Genomic DNA, 27,014 nt, shown 5'->3' with positions numbered 1-27,014 from the left:
TGACGCTCCCCCAATCTTTTGGGCGCCGAGGACCGGTTCCATGGAGAGAGATTTTTCCGTGGACTGGAGGGGATGTGGTTTCATGCATTGCCTGCATCCCGCTCATGGGGCTTGCCTTGTTTGTGCAGCCTGGTTTATGGCATGTCACACAGTGGTGATATTCAGCCAGTTCGGACCGGTTCAGGTGAACCGGTAGTGGTGACCTGCCGGTGCCCCCGCCGCCCATCCCAGCGCTAGGCTGTCCTATTTAGCCATGTTTTCTAAGATGGGTGTATGCGTGCAAGCTGCACACGAGAGCAAAGCTCATGTGTGGAAGGACCCGTGCATGTGCGGAAAGTGCACACGTGCACACACATTTTCGGTGTGCTACGAACCGGTGGTAAAATTATGTGAAACCCACCTCTGATGTCACAGATGAGTGCCAATCCACAGACCAGGTGTTGGAAACCCCTGGCATAGACCATAATAGAAAGGTGTAGAGATCCAGTGAGCATGCACAGTCATATATGTAGCATATATCAGAAGTACCCTAAACTGGACAGGTCTCTTCCAAGAATGGTGCATCAGCTGCAAAGGTCAGCTGTGCAAATCCAGGGAAAGTTCCGACTGCTTAAACACACTTCTGATGACAGGTGCTATATATTGGAATGTGACGATTCGCCTTGACCAAACCTCCGCGGGACAATTCAACAATTCAATTTCATTATTTAAAATCATTTTAAAATCATTTTAATTTTGGTCATTCACATTTCATTTTGTCCCTCCTTTGGCATCCTTTCTTTAATGATTCTAATCCGCCATTTCTTTGATATTAGTGTAATTCCTGTCCTGCAATGAATTGTCCAATGGCGAGTGGGCCATGGCAAGTTCTCCCGCAGTAAGTTGGTTACAGCAAATTGATCATGGCAAGTTGGCCGCAGTGAGTTATCCTGGACCTGCTATATGTCCTGGGCCCCTAAGTGCTCCAAATTCCCTTTTGCCTAGAATGCAGAAGTTTGTACAGCTTTAAAGCATAACAATAGGGACTTAATTTCTTACTCTGCAGACTTGGGCATAAACTCCTATAAGCAGTGGTGGGATTCAACCAGTGTAACAACCGGTTCGCTGAGTGCACGCTCCAGGCATGCGCAGTTCATTTCAAAGCAGCTCTAAAACGTACCTTCTACTGCAGCCCCGGTGAGTAAAACAGCTGAGGCACAGCAATCGCTCTGCTGCACCTATCAGCTGGGCTTCAAACAAAGGAGATATGGGACAGACTAGCACAGGGATGGGAGGGTGGGCCCCCAGCTGATCGTGGGAGCTACCTGTTTGTCTGCACAGGTAGAATCTCACCCCGCCTATAAGTTCCGCTTTATGTAGTATAACATAGATCCCATTACCCACCCACCTATTTACATACTATCCATATATTTTTAGAATAAAACCTGGAAGAAAGTTGAGGAAGGGGCAAATGAAGGAATGGGGAGGCTGTTCTGTGAGCAGCTTGGAAGCACCTGCTTGGAAAGAGTAATATAGTCAATCCTCATTATTTCAGATTCCATATTTGCGAATTCGCTTAATTGCTAAAAATTTATTTATAATCCCCAAATCAATCCAGATAATGTAGTCCTCGACGTAACAACCATCCATTTAAGCCACAGTGGCACCAGAGGTGGGTTCCTACTGGTTCGGCTGAGTAGGTAGTAATCTGGCTCACCACGCCCCCAAACTGGTTCAATCGGCGGTGCCTATGGCCATCTTGTTTTTTGCATCTGCGCATGTCTAGAAGCATTTTTTACCTACTGTGCATGCACACGTAGTGTGCATTAAGCGTGTGCGCGCCCGAAGCGCACACACGCCTGAAGTGCATCCCTGAATGAACCAGCAGTAGAAGAAGCCGGAACCCACCCCTGAGTGGCACTGTAAGTGACAGGTAACTGTTTTTCACATCCCCATGGTCACGTGATCAAAAGTAAGATGCTTGGCAACTGGCATGTATTTATGACAGCTGCAGTGTCCTGGGGCCATGTGATCATCTTTCACAACCTTCTGATAAACAAAGCCAGATTCAATTAACAACCGTGTTACTCATTTAACAACTGCAGGGATTCATTTAATAGCTGTGGTAAGAAAGGTTGTAAAATGAAGCAGAACTCACTCAACAACTGTCTTGCTTAGCAATGGAAATGTGGGGATCAATTGTGCTTGTAAGTCAAGGACTACATGGACTTGCAGTAACTTTCATGGTCATTTGTGGACATAGAGTATGGCAAAACATTTGAGTCACCTCATGTGCACATTCACAGCTGAGATTGAAGAAGGCAATGCACTGCCTTCTTGCTTCAGCTCTCATAACATGTTGGCCCTTCAAAGTAGCCCAGACAAGAAACACAACGAGGAGTACTTGCTCCTGCTATCTCCTGTTGTTTTTTTTAGCCTGGTGCCTTAATCACCACACCAAGCAACCTCACTTATTGTATTGATTGAGTTACAAAATTGTTATGACCAGAGGCTTGCAGGAACCTAACCCTGGACTTCCTGTAGAAACAGTATGGTTAAGTATTTGCCCATTCAGGGTTTGTGGACTTTATAGAACTACTGCAAATAATAAATATTGACTGTAATTGTGGGCATAGTTGAGTGAAGTATAGAAAGGATTGAGATCTGCCTACTTGGAGACCAGCTCCAAACAAATACAAGCAATTTTTATTGGTCAGGTAGCTGGAATATTCCTCATATCCCTCTTGTAGATAATTCTGGGGTTAGTCCCTTCTCAGCAATTCATCTAACATAATACATTTCCCCACAAATGATTCCCTGTGAATTTAACAGGATGGATGGATGGACTAACACTTTTGAAATTTAGAGGTTGTTTGGAAAAGGCTGTTTGTTTGGTCAAGTTAGTGAATGTTCCTTATAATGCCTAACTTGCTTTCCTTCATCCAATTATCTTCCTGACTAATCTTATTTCCATCCAATTTCTCCCTCTTTCTCTTTCTTTGACTCCCAAGGACAGCTATTTCTTCCCCCGTCAGAAATCCTGAATTTTCTCCTTTTCTTCCTTTCCTCCTTTTCCTTCTGCTAGAAAGAGAAAAGAGTTTGCATTTGAATGTTTAGTAACTGATGTATGCAGATTTAATTTTATAAATGGGTACTTCATTTTACAGGCAATTAATTTTAATCAGTAATTCAATGAGCATATTTTTCCCCCTCCATCCTGGCCTTGCCCTTTCTTGTTGTATGGCTTCTGACAGGTGTATATAAACATTCATAGATAGGGTACATACATTTGTGTCATAAGTGCACATTTACTAGGTGAGGGTGGAGTGTCTTTAAGATTGGTTTCAGCTGAAATTAGCAACCCAGGTTGATAAGATGGGGAAAGTAGATACCACACAGGTTTTCCCTGTCTGTCCTCCCTTTTGGAGAATTCAGACTCATCTTCCTTTCAGGTAAATACAACACGTACAAGCCCTGCATAGAGTCTAAGCGAATTATGTCATTATCTGCAGCTTGGCTTGAAGCACTTACGCTCATTGCTCCTGGCTGCTTTTCCTTGGGTACAGGAACAGAACTGAGATCAGGGAAATGAATGAAGTGTGATTTGAGAGGGTTGTAGGTCACAAGACGTTGAGCCCATTCCAAAGGCAAAAATGAGGGAAGAGATGAAATATGGGGCAGCACCCAGAGAATTGTTTCCGAATCTAGAATTGAAAGTGAGAATGCAAAAAAATAAAAAATAATAAAGCCAGAAGAGTCCGGTCAAAGATTCAGGATAGAAACACAGAGGGGGGAAAGGAACACAAAATGGATAGATGAAACTGACAAGCTGTCTACACAATTCACATCAATTTTATCTAATCTTATCCTCCCTCCATTTTTAATATTAAAAAAAGCCTTAAGTTATTAGATCTGTTATAAAATGTAAACTGGAGACTGTATACACAGTCCAGACACTGGACGTGAGCATAAATTTGGGGGAAAGTATAAAAAAGTCCCACCATGAAAGAATGTTCCCAATCTCCATAGGGAAGTCCAATTCATATGGAAGTACCGCAGAGGTGGGTTGCTCCCGTTTCGGTAGTGGAATTCAGGCCTGGGTCACAGAACTGGCAGCCCCGCTTGGCCACCATCATTTTGGTTTTTAGTGACTGCGCGTGCACATTTCACTGTAAATTGTTCTGCGCATGCGCAAAGAACAATTTACATTGAATAACGTGTGTGCGTTGCGTGCGGGTTGCGAATCGGTAGTAAAACCAGCAGTAACCCACCCCTGAGGTAAAGCCTTCTGAAGACCAAGATAAAGTTACGGGGTCCTTGGTGCTCTCTGAGCTTGGCTATTTTCTTGCAGATGTTTTATTACCCAACTAAGTATCATCATCAGTGTATCAATAGTTGGGTAATGAACCATCTGCAAGAAAAACAGCCAAGCTGAGAAAGCACCAAGGAGCCCACAGTTCAACCCTGAGCTACAGATGTTCTTCTTTATTGATATCATCTGATTTTATTCTGTTTCACCATCTTCTAGATTCCACAAAGCACTCATTGTGTTAAATGTTTGATGTCTGGATATGGTTCTGATTATTCATCTTTCATATTCATTTTTAATTTGAAAACTGTAGAAAGTGAATGAATTTGACTAACCCTATTGGTAAGACAAAATTACTCAGACTGGGATTAAATCAAAGATTAGCCACCCATGCTCAATTTTTCTCTGGTTACCAGATCTGGGCTGCAAAGCGCACAAAATGTCAGCAAAGATCTACTGTACAGTGCCGCATAGTTAATTCTAACACTTTTCTGTCATCCAGGCCTGTGCTAGTTATGAGGCTCCTGATACAGACTCCCATGTCGTTCTTTGTCTGCAGAAAATTGCCAATCCTCTGGTCTAAATGAATGCACTGCCAGCAACGCTCAGAGGGGAACCATCTTCCAGCTGAGCTAAAGGAGATTAACTACCGCAGGAGACAAAAATAATTTTATTTATTAATAATCTATTCTGTTTTCCCTGCTTTAAAGGAGTCTCGTATCTCTGAAACTTTCCAGCCATTTACCGAAGAGGAAAGCAGCAGATTAGAAGGTGTGGGCCTTGTTCTTTCACCCACCATTTTGAAAAGGCAGTCTAAGAGAATATGTAGCTGCCTTTCCAAATCTGTTGTACGCTAGAAAAAAGATTAAAGAACGGAAACCAGACAGGGCCAGAGGAAATATCTGTGATTTCCTTCAAGCAGAGGCAGAGGAACTGACATTTGTCAGAACAAAGGCTTCCTACCTACAGCTGCAGGATTGATTCTGCAAATACTTGATTCACACGTGCAGGAGGCGCTTCCTGTTAGTTTCAGAATGAAAAGAGTCAATAAATCCAGCAAGAGCTGCTTATATCTTAGATACGTAAAGATAAATTGTTTAAATCCATCAAGAACAAAAACTGGTTTTTCCATTCTGTAGCCAGGAAATGAAAATTCAGATTGTAAGAGTGCACAGTTAAGATTATTAGAAGAAAAGTAAGGCAAACTTGTTTGGAAAACATGTAAACAGGGGTGTCAAATTGGCGGCCTGCGGGCTGGATGCGTCACGCACAGGGCACGCCCACCCCAGCTCCGTGAAGGGGAAAATCATCATGCAATGTCACGTGATGGCAATGTGACACCACGAGTTTGATACCCGTGATGTAGTAGATCGGCTGGAAAATGTTGGCTTTATGAAAATGAACAACTCTTTATTCATAGATATCCCAGAAATCTGGAACTGGATCTGAACTGTGGAAGAAATTTATGTATCCACAACATTCAGGAGGTATCAGGAAATGGGGCTTAATGAAAATGGTTGGAACAACTGTTCTTTCCATTTAACTAGATTCTCCTCTAGAAGTAAAAGCACTCTGTGGTGGATGAAGTGGGGAGCAATTCATGGAGTGGGTCTGTCTGTCTGTCTGTCTGTCTATCTATCTATAATACACACACACACACACACACACACACACACACACAGGTCTTGTTGTATTCAGGTCTTTTCCTGTGTAAGATTGAGATTGTCTTGGCAACGTTTCGGCGAGGTCTCACTCGCCATCCTCAGGCTGGTGTTTTTGGCTTAAAGCGTGGTCGGAGATGCCGTCTTTCTATAAATCTTGGTGGGGATGTGTGGAGTGCTGGCGTTGTTTCAGTAAGTGGATTGATTGGCTGTGTGGCTATATCATGCTTGGTTGATTGGTGCTGATTGGTGCTGGCTGTGTGTCCATTGTTGTTTTGTGTTGTAACGGCCTGGGTGTGGGTGGGGCTCGTTTGTTTACCAACCTAATCCAAAGGGAGACTCCCCCCAAAAACCCAGACACAGAACAGGACAACGATATTGCCCTCCTCCTTTACATCAAAGGCACCACAGATAAAATCAGCAAAATTCTCCACAAATACAATATCAAGACAGCCTTCAACACTGACCAAAAAATAGCCAACATCTTAAGAAACCCCAAAGACAAGATCCAGCTAGAAAACCAAGCAAAATCTGCCCTGCAATATACATAGGACAAACGAACAGGAGAATAAATGCACGCATCTGCAGAACACAAGACACAGTAAGAAAAAAAGAAAAAACTTCCTCCCTTTTCCAGCACCTTAAAGCTACAGGACATGAAATTAATTTTGAAGGAACCAAATTAATCTCCAAAACTGAACACTTCAACAAGAGAATAATTATGGAAGCTATCGAAATAGAGAAACACCCCCACAACATGAATAAACGTGACGATGCCTCCTGCCTGACAGAGTTCTGGAAACCAGCCCTGGTAAACAAACGAGCCCCACCCACCACCCAGGCCGTTACAACACAAAACAACAATGGACACACAGCCAGCACCAATCAGCACCAATCTCCCATTCATGATACAGCCACACAGCCAATCAATCCACTTACTGAAACAACGCCAGCACTCCACACACCCCCACCAAGATTTATAGAAAGACCATGCTTTAAGCCAAAAACACCAGCCTGAGGATGGCGAGTGAGACCTCGCCGAAACGTTACCAAGACAATCTCAATCTTACACAGGAAAAAACCCGAATACAACAAGACCAGCATACCTACACCCGTGAAAATCTACGAAAACAAATATATATATATATATATATATATATATATATATATATATATATATATATATATATATATATATATATATATATATATATATATATATATATAAATTCTTTGCTCCAATCCAGAAAGATGCAAGTTAAGTGAATTGGCAAGATCTATTATTTCCTCCTGTGGTTTGGAAGGGCATATCCTGAACCACACACAGATACTGCAGTAGGCATTTCCTAACTAGGGAAGCTGTGTGGTAACTCTCAGTGATGCCACTGTGTTCTCCTTTTGACCTTGAGGAACAATAAAATATTGGTGAGGCTGAGTCAGCTCAGCTAGTGCTCACTTAGAAGGATCAGTTTTTGCTACTGTAGTTTGATAGTCACCTAGTTGTGCTGGAAGAGAGAGGATAAAGCTGCTAGATGTGGCCTTCAAAGCTTCAGAAAACCCCTTTGCTGCCATCTTGGGGGTCTTCTGGATTTTTTTTTTTACAGCCCAGATTTTATTAGGGATGAAAATGGCCTTGTAGCTTCTTTTAAGGAAGGCAAGCAACACAGTGTAAAATAGAATAGCAGAGTTGGAAGGGACCTTTGAGGTCTTCTAATCCAACTGCCTGCTTAGGCAGGAAACCCTACACCACTACAGACAAATGGATATCCAACATCTTCTTAAAAACTTCGAGTGTTAGAACATCCATGACTTCTGGAGGCAAGTTGATTATTTCCCACCCATTGTTTCTTGTCCTGCCCTCAGGGGCTTTAGAGAAAAGCTTGATTCCCTCTTCTTTGTGGCAGTCCCTGAGATATTGAAACACTGCTATGTCTCCCCTGGTCCTTCTTTTCATTGAACTAGACATACCCAGTTCCAGCAACCGTTCTTTATATGTTTTATCCTCAAGCCTCCTAATCATCTTTGTTGCTCTTCTCTGCACTCTTTCTAGAGTCTCACCATCTTTTCTACATTGTGGTGACCAGAACTGAATGCAGTATTCCAAGTGTGGCCTTACCAAGGCATTATAAAGTGGCATTAACACTTCACTTGATCTTGATTCTATCCCTCTGTTTATGTAGCCTAGAACTGTGTTGGCTTTTTTGGCAGCTGCTGCACACTGCTGGCTCATATTTAAATGGTTGTCCCCTAGGACTCCCAAGATCCCTCTCACAGTTGAGGAAGGTACCACCTATACTGTACCTGTGCATTTCGTTTTTCTTGCCTAACTGTAGAACCTTACTTTTGTCACCACTGAATTTCATTTTGTTAGATAGCGCCCAATGTTCAAGTCTGTCAAGATCCTTCTGTATCTTAAGCCTATCTGCAGTCCTCTTTTCTCTAAGATCAAATTCCATACACGCAAAGGTGGATTGCCAATTTTTTTTACTACCAGTTCGGGTGCCCTCACATGATGCTTCTGTGCACACGCAGAAGCGTCCGGGTGGGTGGGCGGAGCCTCCTGGTGCCCACTGCCGCTATTACTGGTTCGCCCAACCCAGGCCGAACTGGCAGCAACCCACCTCTGCATACATGGTAGGAATGAAGAATTTGTGGGCCTTTGGATGATGCTGAACAATATCTGAAAGCTACCCCAGCCATGTAATTATTTTGGGAGCAACAATTCAGCCACCTATGGGGGGAAGAGATGGGTGGTTCCTTGCTTCAGAGTGAGGATTCCTTTCTCAAAGAACAAGATTTCTTTTTTAAAACCTCTTCTCATGTTTCAGGCGGACAACATTTATTCCATACATTTAATTTTAAAAGATTCTTATGTTTTGGGGAAGAAAAGGTTGTCCAAGAAAGCGATGACCTAATGATTGATACAAGAATTAACTAGCCGTTTGGACATGAAATGTTGAAGAAGCTGTTTCTCATGGATATAAAGTACTGGAGAATGGAGTGCCGGGCATAAATGGTTCCCATTATCACCCTTGCTCTGATGCTAGAGTGAATTGGTGATTCATCTGGTAGTCTTCCACATTGCTAAGCATTACGTCACATGAACAAAAATGAAAAGAGAGATATATGGATGCTAGCAGAATTCACTTTGTGTCTGCTTTGCCTTCTATCCTCAAAACGATGTACTCTCCAGAGAACTATTTATACTAACCACCATTGGATGATGAAAAGCATCTCCGTGCAAATTTGTCTTGGCCTTCTAATAGGTAGATAACATAGGTAAGGATCAAGTTCAAGAACAAAAGCAGCTCTTCCCTTCACTGACAGCTGACCATAATCTTCATCAAACAAACAATACATTATAAATTGTGTTTTCTTTGTAAGGGGACTTTCTGGTACGTAGTTATTCAGTTCTTTTCAGCACTCTGTTTAGGTTTAGAAGCATATCCTCTAATACAGGGATCCCCAACCTTTCAGAACCGGGCCCTGGAATTATCTGAGCCCATTTGCACAAGCAGTGGGTGAGCACATGCACACATGCTCCATTTGCGTGAGCAGCGGGAATTAAGAGTTGCTAAGTGAATCTGGTTCCTGTTATCAAATTTGCTTTTCAGAAGCCTGCTGGGAAGGTTGCAAATGGTAATCACATGACCCCGGGATGCTGGTTGCCAAGCATCCAAATTCTGATCATGTTACCATGGGGAGGCTATGACAGTTGTAAGTGCAAAGACCGGTTGTAAGTCACTTTGTTCAGTGCTGTTCAGTGGTGGGTTTCTGCCGGTTTGCACCGGCTCGGGAGAACCGGATGGTGAAAGTTACCGATCCGGTGAGAGGAGGTTCGACTGGTGGACCTGGAAGTAACTTCCGGAACGCCTGCCCCGGCCCTGTCGCTCGCTCGCCTCCCCCCCCCATCTGCCCATCCGCACTATCCTACCCAATCCTGTGTCGAGTCCAATACCTGGGAGTGGAGGTGGTGAACTGAGAAGAATGGAGAGGTCCAGCGGCACAATCCACCAGACAGCAGTGGCAAGCTCAGGCGTTTTCTCCTGGATTCCCCTCTGTCCTCTGATCTCCCAAGGTTCTTTCCCCAACGTGCGATAGCTTTCTACTGGATTCCCCTCTGTCTTGCCTCCTCCGATCTCCCAGGGTTCTTTCCCCAGCATGCGATAGCTTTCTACTGGATTCCCCCCTGTCTTGCCTCCTCCAATCTCCCAGGGTTCTTTCCCCAGTGTGCGATAGCTTTCTACTGGATTCCCTTCTGTCCTGCATTCTCCGATCTCCCAGGGTTCTTTCCCCAGCATGCGATAGCTTTCTACTGGATTCCCCCCTGTCTTGCCTCCTCCAATCTCCCAGGGTTCTTTCCCCAGCATGCGATAGCTTTCTACTGGATTCCCCTCTGTCTTGCCTCCTCCGATCTCCCAGGGTTCTTTCCCCAGCATGCGATAGCTTTCTACTGGATTCCCCCCTGTCTTGCCTCCTCCAATCTCCCAGGGTTCTTTCCCCAGTGTGCGATAGCTTTCTACTGGATTCCCTTCTGTCCTGCATTCTCCGATCCCCCAAGGTTCTTTCCCCAGCATGCGATAGCTTTCTACTGGATTCCCCCCTGTCTTGCCTCCTCCAATCTCCCAGGGTTCTTTCCCCAGTGTGCGATAGCTTTCTACTGGATTCCCTTCTGTCCTGCATTCTCCGATCCCCCAAGGTTCTTTCCCCAGCATGCGATAGCTTTCTACTGGATTCCCCTCTGTCTTGCCTCCTCCAATCTCCCAGGGTTCTTTCCCCAGTGTGCGATAGCTTTCTACTGGATTCCCTTCTGTCCTGCATTCTCCGATCCCCCAAGGTTCTTTCCCCAGCATGCAATAGCTTTCTACTGGATTCCCCCCTGTCTTGCCTCCTCCAATCTCCCAGGGTTCTTTCCCCAGTGTGCGATAGCTTTCTACTGGATTCCCTTCTGTCCTGCATTCTCCGATCCCCCAAGGTTCTTTCCCCAGCATGCAATAGCTTTCTACTGGATTCCCCCCTGTCTTGCCTCCTCCGATCTCCCAAGGTTCTTTCCCCAGCGTGCGATAGCTTTCTACTGGATTCCTCTCTGTCCTGCATTCTCCGATCTCCCTAATTTCAGCCCTCCAGTTGTCTATTTTTGGGAGATTTTCCCCTCCCCCCCCTTCATAGGACTCCCAAATTTTTTTGCCACATGGCTTGGGTGTGTGTGTGGTCATGTGACTGAGTGTGCAAGAGTGATGTCAAGTTGGACATACCTGCCCGGTCATATGACTGCCAAGCCATGCCCACAAAATGGGCCACACCCACAGAATAGGTTCTAAAAAAAATTGAAACCCACCACTGGTGCTGTTGTAACCTGAAACGATCACTAAGTGAATGGTCATAAGTTGAGGACTGTCTGTACTAGCATTGCTCCTCACTATCTAGACTCCGCCTCCCTGACTCATGCAGCACCCAAGAAGTGAACTGTTCGTTTCACCCTACTTAAACTTTGTCCAAGAGCAAGTTTCCCATTCATGTCTCACCACCAATATAATTTCCAATATTATATTGTGCCTCTACCAACTCTCCATTTCATCTTCATATTACCAGAGTTTTCACAATATTCTCTAATTTCAAGAAACATATTTTTCTATGAATGCAGGGAGTCTAGAGGGATGGAAGGGGGTGGAAAAGCAACTGCCGAACTAGCACAAGAGATTTTGCTGCTCAAGACAAGGGCAAAATGGAAGGTGCAAATCAATCAGAATAAAACTGGAAGAGATCTTGGAGGTCTTCTAGTCCAACCGCCTGCGCAAACAGGAGACCCTATACCAGTGATGGCTAACCTTTTTTGGCTCGCATGCCATAAGTGTGGGGAGTGCATGGGGGTCGTGTGTGGGTGTGCCACACCCATAATGCAATGCGCGACCCCCAGTGCGCATGCGTGCACTACAGGCGCTCCCCCTCCCATTTTTACATGCTTTTTTCGCCCTCCCCAGGCTCCAGAGGCTTTATAAGAACCTGGAGAGAGTGAAAACAGCCTCCCCCGCCCCCCCGGACGCCCTCTGGAGGCGTCAGGGAAGCCTCCAGACAGTTCCTGAAGCCTTCGGAGAGCTCAAAACGATCCTCCAAGCAAACCGGAAGTCACTTCCGGTTTGCTCGGAGGGTCGTTTTGAGCGTTCCGAATGCTTCAGGGACTGTCCAGAGGCTTCCCTGACGCCTTCAGAGCGCTCAAAATAACCCTCCGAGCAAACTGGAAGTCACTTCCGGTTTGCTCGGAGGGTCCTTTTAAGCATTCCAAAGGCTTCAGGGACCGTCCGGAGGCTTCCCTGACGCCTTCGGAGCACTCAAAACAACCCTCCTCGCGTGCCCTGACAAATGGCTCCGCGTGCCACCTGTGGCACGCGTGCCACAGGTTTTCCATCACTGCCCTATACCATTTCAGACAAGTGACTGTCCAGTCTTTTCTTTAAAAACCTCCAGTGATGAAACACCCACAATTTCTGAAGGCAAGCTTTTCCACTGGTTAATTGTTCTCACTGTTAGGAAGTTTCTCCTTAATTCCAGGTTGCCTCTCTCCTTGGTGTCCCTTGCCCTCTTCTGTCTAGAAGCAGCTGGGTGCATTTTTGTTTTTGTTTTCTATCTAGGAACACAAGGTCCTTCATTGCACCTGAAAGCAACTGGCTGGCCTGGAAGCTTAGGAGAAATGCCAGAAGCAGCTGCATTTTGCCTAATGGAATACTGTAACTAGATGGAAATCTGGAATCCACTGCAGATCATTAAATTGATTGATTGATTGATTATATGCCATGAATTTGGTGCTGCTTCTTAGCAACTCCCTAAATAGGGTACTTGGTGTAGCTTCCGTTCTGTATTTTGAATAATTTCTCCTTTAGCAGATCCAGAGGTTTTTATGTTTAAATTAAGCAGCATTTCTTTGAGATTTACTTATTCAAGACTTGGGTTTGCTATCCTAGCTAACTCCATTTGCTTTATGGGCTGCCCCATTCCACTTCTGGGGTAGGCCAGTTCCTTAAATTGAAGGGCTCCTGCCACTTTCCTTTTAAAGGAGCCATGGATTTGGGGCTACTTAACAGATGGAGGCAAAGAATCTGAAGGAGGATAAAAGAATTATACTAATAGAAAGGCCCTTTTAATTGTTAAGAAGATTAGAAGCTGGACCAAAGAGGCATTCAGCTCGAAGGTGACCTACCACACGGAATCAGATAACCATGTCCACGGAGAAAATCAACCAGGAAGGCAGCAGGTTTGTTTGCAAGGTACCTTAGCCCTGAGATGTGAAGGAGCTAGGTAGGGAGTCCATGAAACATTTAGAGATAATGAGACAGCAAAGGAAAAGAGACGGAGCTCTAGAGCAGAACGCCACTATTGTAGAATACAAGATCCCACTGAAGAACACAGCTGATCAAAAGGCTATTGTGTCACCTGTCAACCCCCTTTTCTTGTGGGTTTTATCTAGAAGCTCCACTATTGGTTACAGGAGGCTGGCAGCTCATTGAAAGCTTTGTAATCCTAGCTGTGCTAATTAAGCAAGGCTGGTGCAGTGCTAAGTGCCTACTTTTCTCCCTCCTCCCCTCCCCATCCCTGCTGTGTCTTGGGGAGGGGGGGAGGAGGAGGAGGAGGAGGAGAAGTCAATGTGAGCAGTGCAGGAGAGAGCAATGCTGCCAGCTCGAGGAGGTTTGGAGGGCGGGGAAAAAGTAATGAACAAGATTGGTTTTATGGGCTGCAGATTAGATGAAGGAAAAGCTCCTGCAGACGGACCTGGAACAGGGGCATTTGCAGGTCACCCGTGGCTTTGACTGAGATGTAAAACACTCGTTTGCTTTTGATCCAGATTCCTCAATTGTGAGGCTGGGCATAACATTCGTACCACCTATTAATAACTGGGGAAAACTTGACTTTCCCCCCAGTCTTTAGGATTGTTTGCTGTTCTAGACTGAAGATGCCAACCAATGGGATCCACCAGGCCTTGAAGATCCAGTTTGGCTTAATCAACTCTGATAATCGCTATTTAACAGCAGAGCACTTTGGCTATAAAATCAATGCCTCGGCGCCAAGTCTGAAAAGGAAGCAAATATGGAGCCTGGAACAGGATGGAGACAGCTCGGTGGTCTTCTTAAAGAGCCACTTAGGTAGGTACCTGTCTGCCGACAAGGATGGCAAGGTCTCCTGTGAAGCTGAGAAGCCAGAAACGGATGGGTGTTTTATCATTGTCACTCAGTCAGACGGACGCTGGGCACTCCAGTCGGAACCGTACAAGCGCTTCTTTGGTGGTTCTGAAGACAGGTTGTCCTGTTTCGCCCAAACCATTACTGAAACTGAACTCTGGATTGTACACTTGGCCATCCACCCCCAAGCTAATCTTCTGAGCGTTAGCAGGCGAAGGTACGCTCACCTCAGTGCCCAAGAGGACGAGATCTCTATTGACAGCAACATCCCTTGGGGTGTGGATTCGCTGATCACCCTTACCTTCCAGAGCAAGAAGTATTGCCTACGAACCTGCGACAACCGCTACCTGCGGAACGATGGCACCCTGGTCCAGGAGCCTGACCGCCATTCAGGTTACACCCTGGAATTCAAGGCAGGGAAGTTGGCCTTCAAGGATTGTGATGGGAAGTACCTAGCACCGGTGGGACCTACGGGCACTCTAAAATCTGGCAGGAGCTCCAAGCCAGGGAAAGACGAACTCTTTGATCTGGAAGAGAGTCATCCGCAAGTGGTTTTCGTGGCTTCCAATGGCAGATACGTCTCCATCCGTCAAGGTAATAAACTCATCCCCTTTTTGCTTTGTAGGGCTGCCCTTGGCCGGGCAATGTTTCTCTCCCACTTCAGTAACAGGCTTATACAGTATGTGCCTAATTCTTTGTCTGTCTTGCAAATGGGAAATGTGCTTATATTTGCTTAACTCGCTGGCTGCACAATGGGGGCAATGGCAATATTTGTCATACTGCCTCTCCATAGTTTCTGGAGATTTTTTGACATGTGATTTTTCTAGACCTTTTTGGCAGTCACCTTCCTACCCTTCACACTACATCTGTGTACTTGAATGGAAAGGGCATTTAATTTCATTACTCTGTAACAATTCTTGATTTTTATCAGTGTACCGATTGGTTCATGACATGTAATAAAACTGTAACATAGTGTGTTTGGCATGTTGTTTGAATCCAGTCACTGTAAATTGTAAATTTAGGTTTACATGATGTATGAACTCTGGCACTTACAGGCTCAGTCAACAAATCATAGCTTTAATATGAGGTACAGTATGCGTGGGACTGGTGTCTGAGTTGTGAAAAGTACAGATTACCTCAATTGTACAAAAGGGATTTGAATCCAAGAGGTATTATCGGTAAGAGCTGGGCTAGGATTTAAGAATGAAGGACATTCACCAAAGTGAGCAGCCATAGAGTGTCTGGGAGCTTTGTTGCAGCTGTCAGCTAGTTAAGTGTTCAACTGAGCCTCTTCAGTCTGTGCAATAATGTTAGGGACTCCGTTAGCATTTCTGCTGCTGATTCTTTGACAAGAAAGACACGCTTGAGTCCTGCCACAATGCCTTCTTTTGAATTAGCAAGTTGTTGCAAAGGTGGGGTAACGTAGCCCTCATCAACCTCAGCTAAAGCGGCTTACACCTCCTTTGGGGGACTCTCAGGCTTCGCTGACAGCCTGGTGGGGAATCAGTCTTTCCAAAACCAAGACAAAGGATAAGAAAACACATCCTGGAGGGGGGGAAAGCTTGTTTTCTGGTAACTGTAGAGCATTGGGAGGATGCCCGTCTTCACTGAGCAGCCACCAGATTTCAGGCTTCGGTGTGTGAATGGAAGGGCTGCTACCTAAAGTGGGTAGTAGATCTCATTAACTGGCTTCCATCTCTGTCAAGGCACAAACAGTTAAAATAGGGGTCTTTCCTCAAAGTGCCTGAGACCTGTTTGAGAAGTGGCAGAGTTTTCCGAGCCCTTGATAAAGGACCTAAGATCTGAAGTGTTTATGGCGTACAAGAAATATTTCTCAGGTACATCATCCCGCCTTCTTTGACACATGAGAGAAAACCCATAAGTAAAACAAATATGTCCCTGGATATCCCCCATCTAGTCTGGCATTCTTTGGCACAAGACTTGTTGCATAAGTGTGATTTGTGCAACAGCTGTCCCACAGCTTCTATAAATTTCAGCAGCACACAGACAGAGTTTATGCTCATTGTGTTTAATTTACTTCTGGGCCATTAGGTGAGACTACTTAGAGAATATCTTCTAATTCCTTCCTTCCTGATTTAAATCAGTCCAATCAGTTCAGTGAGACCTGAGATCAGCTTTTCAGGTTATCTGTTTTGGGTGCTGTCCATTAATAAAAGTCAGAGCTTATCAGCCATAAAAATAAAACTCATTCCTAAAAATCAATCTCATTTTATATTTTTGCTTTACAAATTTTTCAAGATGAATCCAAGGGTGCTATTTAGTTCATTTTTTAAATGTAATTTATTTTACTTTATTTAACCGCCCATCTTCCTCTTATGCATTTACCATCTACCTAAGGAAATATGACAATTACTTGCTTAAATATAAAGTGCCCAACCTTTTTGAAACTGCTTTCCTCTGTCATCTCAGAGCTGAATTTTGGGGTATGACAAATCAAAACTCCTGAGGTAGCTTTTTCATTTGGCTACAGAATGACTCTTGTGCAGTTATGGTAATTTGATTGATCATCCAGACAACAATGTTGTCCTTTAGTCATCAACCCATAGTTTGTGTCTCCCTATCATGGCTTCCATCCTACTCCTCATCTTTAACAAAATAATCTGTTTAAGAAAACTTTTTGCAGATTTAAATGTTCTGTAGTGCTTTCTTTTTTAAAAAAATGTGCGGGAATATGATGTGATGTCAGGCATAAAGAATCAGGAACACTCACTGAGTGTTGGGTATGGGATCTTTGTGCTTCCACAAGAGACCTAAGTTCAGCCTTCTGTGAATTCCATTGACCTTAGCTAGGACTAGTTTACCTTTGACCATTAACTGACCAGACCCTTGTGGATAGGTAGAACAATAATAAACTGATGTGATGTCAGGCATAAAGAATCAGGAACACTCACTGAGCTCAAAGCCCCGAACAGTTTATAATTGCTCTACCTATCCACAAGGGTCTGGTCAGTTAATGGTCAAAGGTAAACTAGTCCTAGCTAAGGTCAATGGAATTCACAGAAGGCTGAACTTAGGTCTCTTGTGGAAGCACAAAGATCCCATACTGATGACGCATTTAACCCCGCCTTCCAACTCAGCTTAGCTTGCTCATCTCCTACATATGAACAGTGAAATTATTGCCTATCCTTCATCTCATGTCTTCCCCTGAACACTCAAGTTCCTATAAACAACCGAACTGTGTGAATATACTATTTCCTTTCCCTAGAATTCCAAAATAAAAATAAAATCCAAATGCCACTGTGAAGTTAACTCAGTACCTTTTGTTTTCAAAGCGCAAGAGATATTTTTCTGTGGGCACCCAGAGGCGGGTAGTCTACCTGAAAACAAGTGTTCCTAATATAATCTTATTTCTGCAGATCCAAAGGACAATGCTGGTCCTCCAAGGGAAACAAGAGTACAAAGTCAACCCCACAATTTCCAGCAGATCATATTTGAAGCGCTTTTGTGTATGCACAATTTCTTTCTACGTTAATATGTCTTAGCTGACCACTTAGATGTGGTTATTAAAAGATTTATACAGCTACCATGTTTCTCCGTTTCTCTGCCTGCAGTAACTGAGTAATAATTACGTCAGTTGGTTTGCCTAACAGCAACATGATTTGTAGGGTGCATAACTTTTACAGTATGTCTGTCCTAGTTTTCTGCTATAACAGAATTCCATCACATAACCTTGAGTTTTTGCCATCACAACACTGGGGAAATTATCTATTGTTTCATATGCAGAAGAGATAGAGAAATACCCCCAAATTATCCCCCTCCCCAAAGCTAGCAAAGATATTCATAATCAAATTGATGTGAATTCATGTTATTTTGCTCTTGGTCATTACCTTCATCAAAATTTTGACTGTGATTTTTTAAGCTCTAAACTTAGTCTCCCAATAGGAAGAAACAAAGTAAGTTTTTTTGTGACATGAAGATCAAGGGCAAGAAACCTGCTTAATTTCTGATGTTAGGGTTGATTTTAATGCTACAGAAGCCGGAGTTGATCTCTGTTACAACTGTAAGGGGAAAAAAACATTTTCTTAGTGTTCCTGTAGTTTAGAAAAGACAATCCAATCCAACACATTTAACCCATCATGGTAAATTGTTCATTCGTTAGCATCAAGAACAAATTTAGAAGAAGAAATAAGTTAACAATTTAAAATGATGATAACTGCCATATTATCAGCAAACCAAAGGAATTATAGATTGATTTAAATATACTTGGAAAAATGCCCTTGCTTCTTTTCCCATAGAAAAATGAAGCATACACGAATCATTATTCTGGTTAATGTTATTTTAAGAGTCTAGTGCTTCTTTTTTTCTGATCTTTTGGTTGGTGTAAAACAAACTGAAATTCCATGCTTACAGCCCTAAATTGTACAACCACAACATCGAAGGTATATAAGATTGCCAATTTCTGAATCAGAGTCCAATAACTACCGCTTCATGGCAGTGATGTATGGCAATTCACAGGGAATAGAACGTTATTTTCTCCATGAAAAGAAATCATTTGCACACAAAATCCTCTGGGAGTAACAGTTTATATATTTTATTCTATTCAGACGTTTACATATTTTATTCTCACATTTCTTGAGCATGATATATGAACGAGAAAATTAAGAAAAGATCTAGGAGGACTAATATGTATATTAAATATGGAAAGATAAGATATAAAAGCAAAAAAAAAGGAAACATACATGCTACCATTTCTTCTAATCAGAGCACCAAAAACTATTGCAGACAGTCTTCATGTGTTTTAACTTATTCTTTGTAGAATTCTCTAATTCATGACACCTAAAATCTTACTTTTAAAAACAAAACAGAAACAATGGAAATCAGTAAATATTCTGAAAAAACATGCAAACTAAAAGATCCTGAGAGCCTTAGAGGCAGAGGTGGGCTTCAAAAATTTCAGCAACGGGTTCTCTGCCTAGTGGCTGATTGGATGTGGGCGTGGCCTAGTCAGCCTGGGCCATGGCCACGTCCAATCAGCCACTGGGCAGAAAACCCGTTGCTGAAATTTTGGGCATGGTGGGGCATGGGCCGTTTTTGCCTTCCACAGGCTCCGGAGGCTTTCCTCGAGTCTCTGGGAGGGTGAAAATTAGGAGGGGCAGGGTGGGAGGAGAGGGCCAGCCAGGGGTGGGATTTGGAGGTTCTCCAAACCGGCCATAACATTAGCTGTGGGTTCTCCTGAACCTGGGTGAACCTGTAGCAGCCCACCCCTGCTTAGAGGTTTCTTGATTACAGAGCTCAGATCTCTAGCAAATGCTACTCCTTTGTTGCTCACTTTGGTCCTAGTGAAGCCAAGAATACAGTAGATCACTTGGTTTCTAAAAGCACACCCACACAGACACTCAGTAACATGGGTACCATATCCCTGGCTTCCAAAATTGTCCTCTGTCTTCAGCGGCTGAGCCAAAGAACTTCTGGCTGAAATGTGATGCAGGAAGAATAGCTGTGAAGCAGAGAGTTTTTGGTGTTTGAGTTGGGCAGGATGGTTCTTTCATTGGCAGGAAAACTTGCTTTATCCAGCATCCCAGCTCTCTCTCTCCTTTTTGATATTGATGAAAGTATTAGGGACTGTATTATGGATTATATTCCCCTGCCCAAATGTAGTCATATATATAGGTGTGTATGAAGAGAGTCATATATATCTGTTTATGTCTTTCTCTATATAGATGTAGAGCCAGTCTGATGTGATGGTTAGGACATCAGATTAGAAACCGGGAGACTATGAGTTCTAATCTCACTTTAGGCACAAAGCCAGTTGGGTGATCTTGGGCCAGTCATTTTCTCTCAGCTCTAAGAAGGAGGCAATGGCAAACTGGTACTTCTGTAATACCGTGCCAAGAAAACTGCAGGGACTTACCCAGGCAGTATTTGAAAATCAGATACAACTGAGTCAGTGGTGGGATTCAACTTTTTTTACCACCGGTTCTGTGCGCTTGGCTTGATGGGCGTGGCAGGGGAAGGATACTGTAAAATCTCCATTCCCTCCTCACTCCAGAGGATGGATACTGCAAAATCCCCATTTCCTCCCGATCAGCTGGGGCTCAGGAGGCAGGGAGTAGATGGGGAAGGGCCAGTCAGAGGTGGTATTTACCGGTCCGCCGAACTATTCAAAATATCTGCTGCCGGTTCTCCAGAACTGGTCAGAACTTGTTGAATACCACCTCTGAACTAAGTGATAAATAGATAATTATAAGTTTTCCAAATTGTGCTCTAACCTGGAGCTTTAAATGTAAAAGAAACAATCTTCTACCTTAACAATTCACAATGAATCATTCTGAAATTCACCTCCACCAGAATAAATAACCACATGCAGACAAGAGGATCAGTCCAAATTGTCCTATATTGAAAAGGCATGCATCTCAAGAAATCCTTGTTTGGGGAAGTTTTAATTGCACAAACTGCTGTGTAAAATTGCAGCTGTCTTCAGAAGCCCGGTATAATTATTTGTTAGTATTCTTTCCCAATTTGTTGGTTCCACAGGGTTTGACCACTGTTCCTATCAGACACGTGCATTGTGGAAAGTTAAGTGAGACTGTAGGAATTATAATTCAGAACATCTGCATGAATCAACCAAATAGTTGCTGGCACACAGTAAGTAGGATCAGGAAGTGCCACACTGCCCAAGGGCTAATGTTAATTTGCTTGCAATCCAGTTTTCTTGGGAGTTGATCTCAGATGGACAGCAAAACAAGTCATGGAAAGAAGTTCAGCATATTGTATGGATACTCCTATCCAAAAGTGAGCGGCGATAGTAACTTCCACGCAGGGGTGGGCTTCAGAAATATCAGCAACGGGATCTCTGTCTGGTTGCTGGATGTGTGTGGCCTAGTTAGCCCCCTCCATCATGGGGGGGGGGGCGTTTCACCTTCCCCAGGCTCCGGAGGCTTTCCCCGAGCCTCTGGTAGGGCAAAAACTGCTTCCTCCAGAGGCCAGAAACGGGACCGTTTTCATCCTTCTGTAAAGTCTGGGGGGCCCATTTTTTCCTCCTCCCCAAGCCTCCACATGGCCCCTGCACTTATCTCATATCCAAAATAGGCTGCCTGGAGACTTTTGGGAGGGGTGAGCTGGGCGGGGCCAGCCTGGGGTGGGATTTGGAGGTTTTCCGAACCGGCCATAACATTAGATAAGAGTTCTCCTGAATGAACCTACAGCAGTCCACCCCGGCCTCCACATTCATTTGAAACCTGAGAAATCTAATATAGAATTTGTTTCCTATGGCTAGTGGCAAAGTTATTACTTTTTAAAAAGAGATTATTGTACAAATGGTTGGAATTTTGCCTGCCAGATGCTATGAAACCTTAGGGTTAGTCGTGGCTTGCCGATTTGTAGAAAAGCTGTCATTGCCTGCTCCTAAATGTGGAGTTCTGGTGCTGAGCATGAAGGAGGGGAGGGAAGAGGAATCGTCAGCCCAACAATTCCAAGGGTTTTTACTTGACTGCATGTCCTTGGTGTCTGTTTATGAACTTGTCCACAGCTGAGCCAGCTTCTGCAATTAGAGCTGCAGCTGGTTTTGTTGTATGGGTTCCAGACAACTTCGCTATTATGCATCTCTGGGAATTGGGAGAAATCTTGCATTTCCTGACGGGTTGAAAACAGACTGGATTTACCGATTGTGCTAAACCCTTTCTGTTTACCCTTGGCTTTATAACAGACTGGATAGGAATACAGGTAGTCCTCGACTTACCTTAACGTTCATTTGGTAACCGTTCAAATTTACAACAGCACTGGAAGCAATTTAGGGCCATTTTTCAGAGTTACGGCTTTTGCAGCACCCCCCCCCGGTTATCATGTGATCAATATTTAGATTCAACTGGTTCATACTTATGACTGTTGCACCATCCCAGGGGTCATGTAGATCCCATTTTGCAACCTTTTGACAAGCAAAGTCAATAAGGAAAACCAGATTCACTTAACAACCACGTTGCTAACTTATCAGCTGCAGCGATTCACTTAACAACTTGGGCAAGAAATGTCATAAAATGAGGAAACACACACTTAAGAAATGTCTCTTAGCAACATACATTTTGGGCTCAATTGTGGTCATAAGTCAAGGGCTACCTGTTCTCCCTGCCCCTCTCACCATCAGGGCCATTAACACCAGCTGTTCTGTGGTAAAGCTCTCTGAAATAAGAACTTGGAGGGAAAACCTTCCCTGTAACAACAAATTCCAAGATATTTATTCTGTATCGCTTTAAATCTACTTTGGTTCCCCTTCCCTCCCCATCTTGTCTACCCTGTTTCCCTGAAAATAAGACCCAAGCAGAAAATAAAACCTAGCATGATTTTTCAGGGCGCTTGTAATATAAATCCTACCCCCAAAATAAGCCCTAGTTAAGATCATCAGCCAGACGGATGCAATTAGTACCGTATTTCCCCAAAATAAGACCTAACCAGAAAATAAGCCCTAGTGCCTCTTTTGGAGCAAAAAAATAATATAAAACCCAGTCTTATTTTCGGGAAAACACGGTACTAGCTTTATAGTTCATGTTCAGAAAGCCACTTCCATTTTTTCCCCCAATATAGCTACTCAGTTTTAAATTCAAGTCAAGTCAACTATCACCAATTCACAAGTTGGCAATAGCTGTATGATATGCTGCAGAGAATGGTGTTAATGAAAAAACAAAGTTTGGAAGAAAAGTTGCCCAACATTCTGAATGAATATGATCCGGGGCTGGGGGGAGGCGGGGCGAAATAGGAAATAGGAATTGTATATGAAGTTTAGGCGTAAGTCTATTCACGTGTACTCATAGCAAAGGAATGAAAAACGTGACTGATTTGATTGTTCATGATGAAAGATTTAGAGAATTAGCAAAGAATACCAGGTTGATGACAACATGAAACAGTGGGCCTCAATTAAAAAAAATGAGTATGAAAGAAAAGGAAGTGAAACAAATGAGAGTGAAAGTAGCACAACCACAGGAAAAGAAAGTATGAGATAGATTAATCTCATAGCAGAATGAATGGAAATTGGACACCACAGAAAGAAGATGTTGCCATCTCAGCTTTTCCGTTCTAAGCCCTCTTCCTTCCTAGGCAAGTGACCTGGAGCTTTGCTATTACTAAGAAGTTGGGATGAATTCCAGAAGCCCTGCTCTGCATGCTTTCTGTACTTGGCTCGGCTCAGAGGAAGCGTATGATCATGTGACTAAGTAGGAAGGAAGGGATGTTTTGCACAAATACGGAGTTGAAGAGCAATTGCTGAATGAAGTAAGAGCACTATATGATGGAAATAAAGCATGCATCCTAATTAATGAAAAGTTTAGTCAATGCATCAGCATTTGAATAAGGAATAAAACAAAGATGTGTAATGTTTTCTTGATTATTTAATGTATTTATGGATGTAGTAACTGTACAGGTATGTTGTTTGTAAATCTGTATGCCGATCTGTACATACGGTAGTATGCGTGTACCTCAGACCGTACTTTGTTACATCATGCAATCTAACATTCATAGCACATCATTCAGTCAACAATGCCTTAAAAACTATACCCAACATAGACACATAGAGTAATGCAGATTTGCCAACAACATACCTCCACAGTTAACTATAAGCATCCATAAATATATTAAATGATGGGAACATTATACACCTTTAAGCTGTATTTGATAGGAAATGGAATAATATACCAAGTTACACATAAAACCTAAAACATAGCCAGAACAAATGGATTAATTAGTCTACTTTGATGGAATGTTTAATAAAGATTGGGAAATGGATGGAAAATTTTTAAGACACGCGGTTGTTGATAGAAAGTTAAATGATGTGAGAAATTTATTTTGGCTGAATAAGCAAAAATGGGTATATATAAGGACATACTTCTTCCCATCTTGTTAAATGGAAACAAGCCCTGGGTATGTGAAAAGATACAAAAAAGGAAGTGAAGTGCAAAAAAAAAAAGGAATTTATAAAGTGCATTGTAGAAACAGAAGAAGAGGTGACTTCAGCACTCTTAAGAGTGATGAATGAATGTGGATTGAATACAAAATAAAGTAATTCATAGGAAAGAAATACACAAAGGTGGTTTGATCATTAGTGAGAACAAATGCAGCACAAGACCAGGACAGACCAAAAAAAGTCATGATTGGATGGAGCCAATGAAATTTTCCAAGAGAGAGGTGAAAAGTTTAAAAGGCATCCTATGAATCTCGTACTTCAAACAAGATTTGTAGGATAGAAAGGTATGGTATGGTGAGATATGGTGTTAAATGTAAAGCAGATACAACAATTTCTCTTTCTTTCTCTTATCTCATGCTTTTAGTTTCTTTACCATGTTTTACTCTTTTTCCCCCCTGCATGTTGATAACATTGCTTACCTAAGAAAGAGAGAGAAAATCTGTTTTGTGTTGATGAATAAAATATGCTTTCGGGAACAAAAGTGTCAATGAACGTTGGAAAGCTATGAAGCTAGCTTCTTCTTGCGAGGAGGAGATATCAATCTTTCACAACTTGTCACATTGGCAGTGTATCTAACTGACACTATTCTCAGCCAGAATAGCTTTCTGAGAGCTGCCGTTGCAACACATATAGAGGATGCCATTTTGAGAAAAGCAATATTATGGTGTCAAATCAGGGGTGGGTTCCTGCCAGTTCTAACCTCTTCTATAGAAGAGGTTCCACAAATCTACAGTGCCTTTTAGAACCGGTTCCAGCTCTCCCCCCCCCCGCCCATCCGCCCATCATCAAGATGAAGAGCGAGAGGAGGAATTCTGGGAGTTGAAGTCCACAAGTCTTAAAGCTGTCAAGTTTGAACACCCCTGGGCTTTTTTTTCTAAAGGGTTAGGGGTGCAAGGGTCTTGTAACTTGACAGCTTTAAGACTTGCACACTTCAATGCCAGAGTTCCTGAGCCAACATGACTGGAGGAGGAATTCTGGGAGTTGAAGTCCACAAGTCTTAAAGCTGTCAAGTTTGAACACCCCTGGTTGTTTTTTTAAAGAATTAGGGTTGCAAGGGTCTTGTAACTTGACAGTTTTAAGACTTGCGTGCTTCAAATGCCAGAGTTTCTGAGCCAACATTTTGGTTGCTAAGCAAGAGCGTTGTTAAATGAGTTTCACTACATTTTACAAGTTGGCCACACCCACCCAGTCACATGACTGCCAAGCCACTCCCACTCAGTCACATGGCCAGCAAGCCACTCCCACAAAGCAGGCCACACCTACAGAAGAGGTTCTAAAAAAATTTGAAACCCACCACTCTGTCAAATGAATAGCAGACAAAACCCACCAATCACAACTAGCCTCGATCTTTCTCTTTTTGGCACGTTTGAATCATTTTCACCAGGGCTGCAGAATACCAGAGATATCGGTATATTGGTAAGAGCACAGCATATACAAAAAGGCATTCTTTGTGCTATTCCAAGGAGGCACTGGAGGAAAGGCCTATCCATGGTTCAGTGCTGCCAACAGGCATGATTCTTCCAATCTGTGTCTATGTATATGTATGAATGCAGTCCTTTCTAGAGATAAGCATTGGAGGGGGGGGGTCAAATTAAACTCTCAAGAGGCTTGCAATGGACTTCCGGTTCCGGCGGCTACGGCGACAGGCAGATCGCTGCCTGCTCCAGCTCTCCCGGTGGGCTTCCCCCGCTTCTGGGGGGGCACAAGACGCCTTGGAGGGGCGTCTTGCCGAAGGAACGGCTCGCGGAGGGTCCTGGCGTCGGCGGCGGCTGGCGGGGGCTCCTCCGCTTCGTTCTAGGCATCGGGGAGCAGTTTTGGAGGACGTGCGTGCGCACGCGTCTCGCCCCATGCCGATCGGAGAACACACTTCCGAACGAAGCAGCGGCAGTATGGTGAGAGGCTTCCTTTCTGCATTCCTTCGCTTTTGAATTGATGAACTTTTCAGCACTTTTAAAAAGTTAAACTTTCGGATCCCTGCTGGAGGTGCGGCTAGAGGGAGGGGGATTTCCCCCCCTCCCTCGGACAAGCGGCTTGAAAAGACTTTCCTTCCATCCCCAGAGAGGAGGAGGGGGGAGAGCCAACTAATGATGCCTCACCCCTATAAAAGTGATTTTCATTCGACCTAGCTCCAGAACTAATGGATGAACTGAGAACTTTTTGAACTTTTAAAAATTTTACTATGCCTCTGAGCCCAAAGCTGGCAGGGCAAGATGGCACACTTCCGTTGTCTTCATGAACTGTGAAACCTGACTCCACCTTTAAAATTCAGGCTTCCGGTCTTTGTCTCCGAGTCACCCAGAGGAATTTCTTGTGGATTGCTACTTTCTGAACTCTTTGGAGAAAAAAAACTTTCATCTACTGCTAGAGTGACTAAAGAAATCCCCATCTGTTTGGATCCTCTGCCTTCTGAATTCGCCTGCCTGCTCTACCTCTCCAGCTGCCCAGTCTCTACTTTGACTGATCTCCTTGCTTCATAAACCATGTCTCCAAAAAGACCACCTCCTGGAAAGCCTGGCTTTGCTACTTCTGCTCCAACGTCTGCAACGTCTAGTCCAGCTACACAGTCAAAGATATCAGAATTGATGCAACCCAAGACTACAGAGATAGACTTCCAACAAATGCTTCAACAAATTTTACAAGGCCAGGAGGAAATTAAGAAACAGTTAAGGGAAATGAAAGATGAAATTAAACAGAATCAAGCCCAAATCTTTAAGAACTCACAGAGACTGGACCTTGTGGAGGGTGGGGTGGCGGAGGCGAGGGGGGGGGTAGAGGCCTTACAGAAGGGGAACAAAGAACTTGATATCCAACAAATGAAAGCAGAGTTTGAAAGAATGTCCTTTTATCTTAGATTTCAAAATGTAATAGAAGCAGATGGGGAAAATATAAGGGACATTATGACTAACATTCTAGCTGAATACATACACAAAGATAAACAGCAGATGGAATGGGAGATAGATCTAGCTTATAGAGTGAATTCAGCA

General features: G+C 43.5%; 1 protein-coding gene across 1 annotated transcript in view; it reads left to right on the top strand.

Moving 5' to 3' along the window:
- FSCN2 (fascin actin-bundling protein 2, retinal) overlaps positions 1–27,014 on the top strand; it is an 85,867-nt gene that overhangs the window by 37,086 nt on the left and 21,767 nt on the right. Inside the window, exon 2 of the mRNA XM_081938729.1 lies at positions 13,863–14,714. Within this exon, the coding sequence (XP_081794855.1) occupies positions 13,895–14,714 (820 nt within the window). The 5' untranslated portion in view covers positions 13,863–13,894. The remainder of the gene's footprint in view (positions 1–13,862; positions 14,715–27,014) is intronic.

This window comes from Natrix helvetica, assembly GCF_964273705.1.
Source record: "Natrix helvetica genome assembly, chromosome: 1".
Taxonomy (NCBI): Eukaryota; Metazoa; Chordata; class Lepidosauria; order Squamata; family Natricidae; genus Natrix; species Natrix helvetica.
The sequence above is the reverse complement of the archived record's forward strand: the minus strand, read 5'-3'. Positions and strand labels throughout refer to the sequence as shown.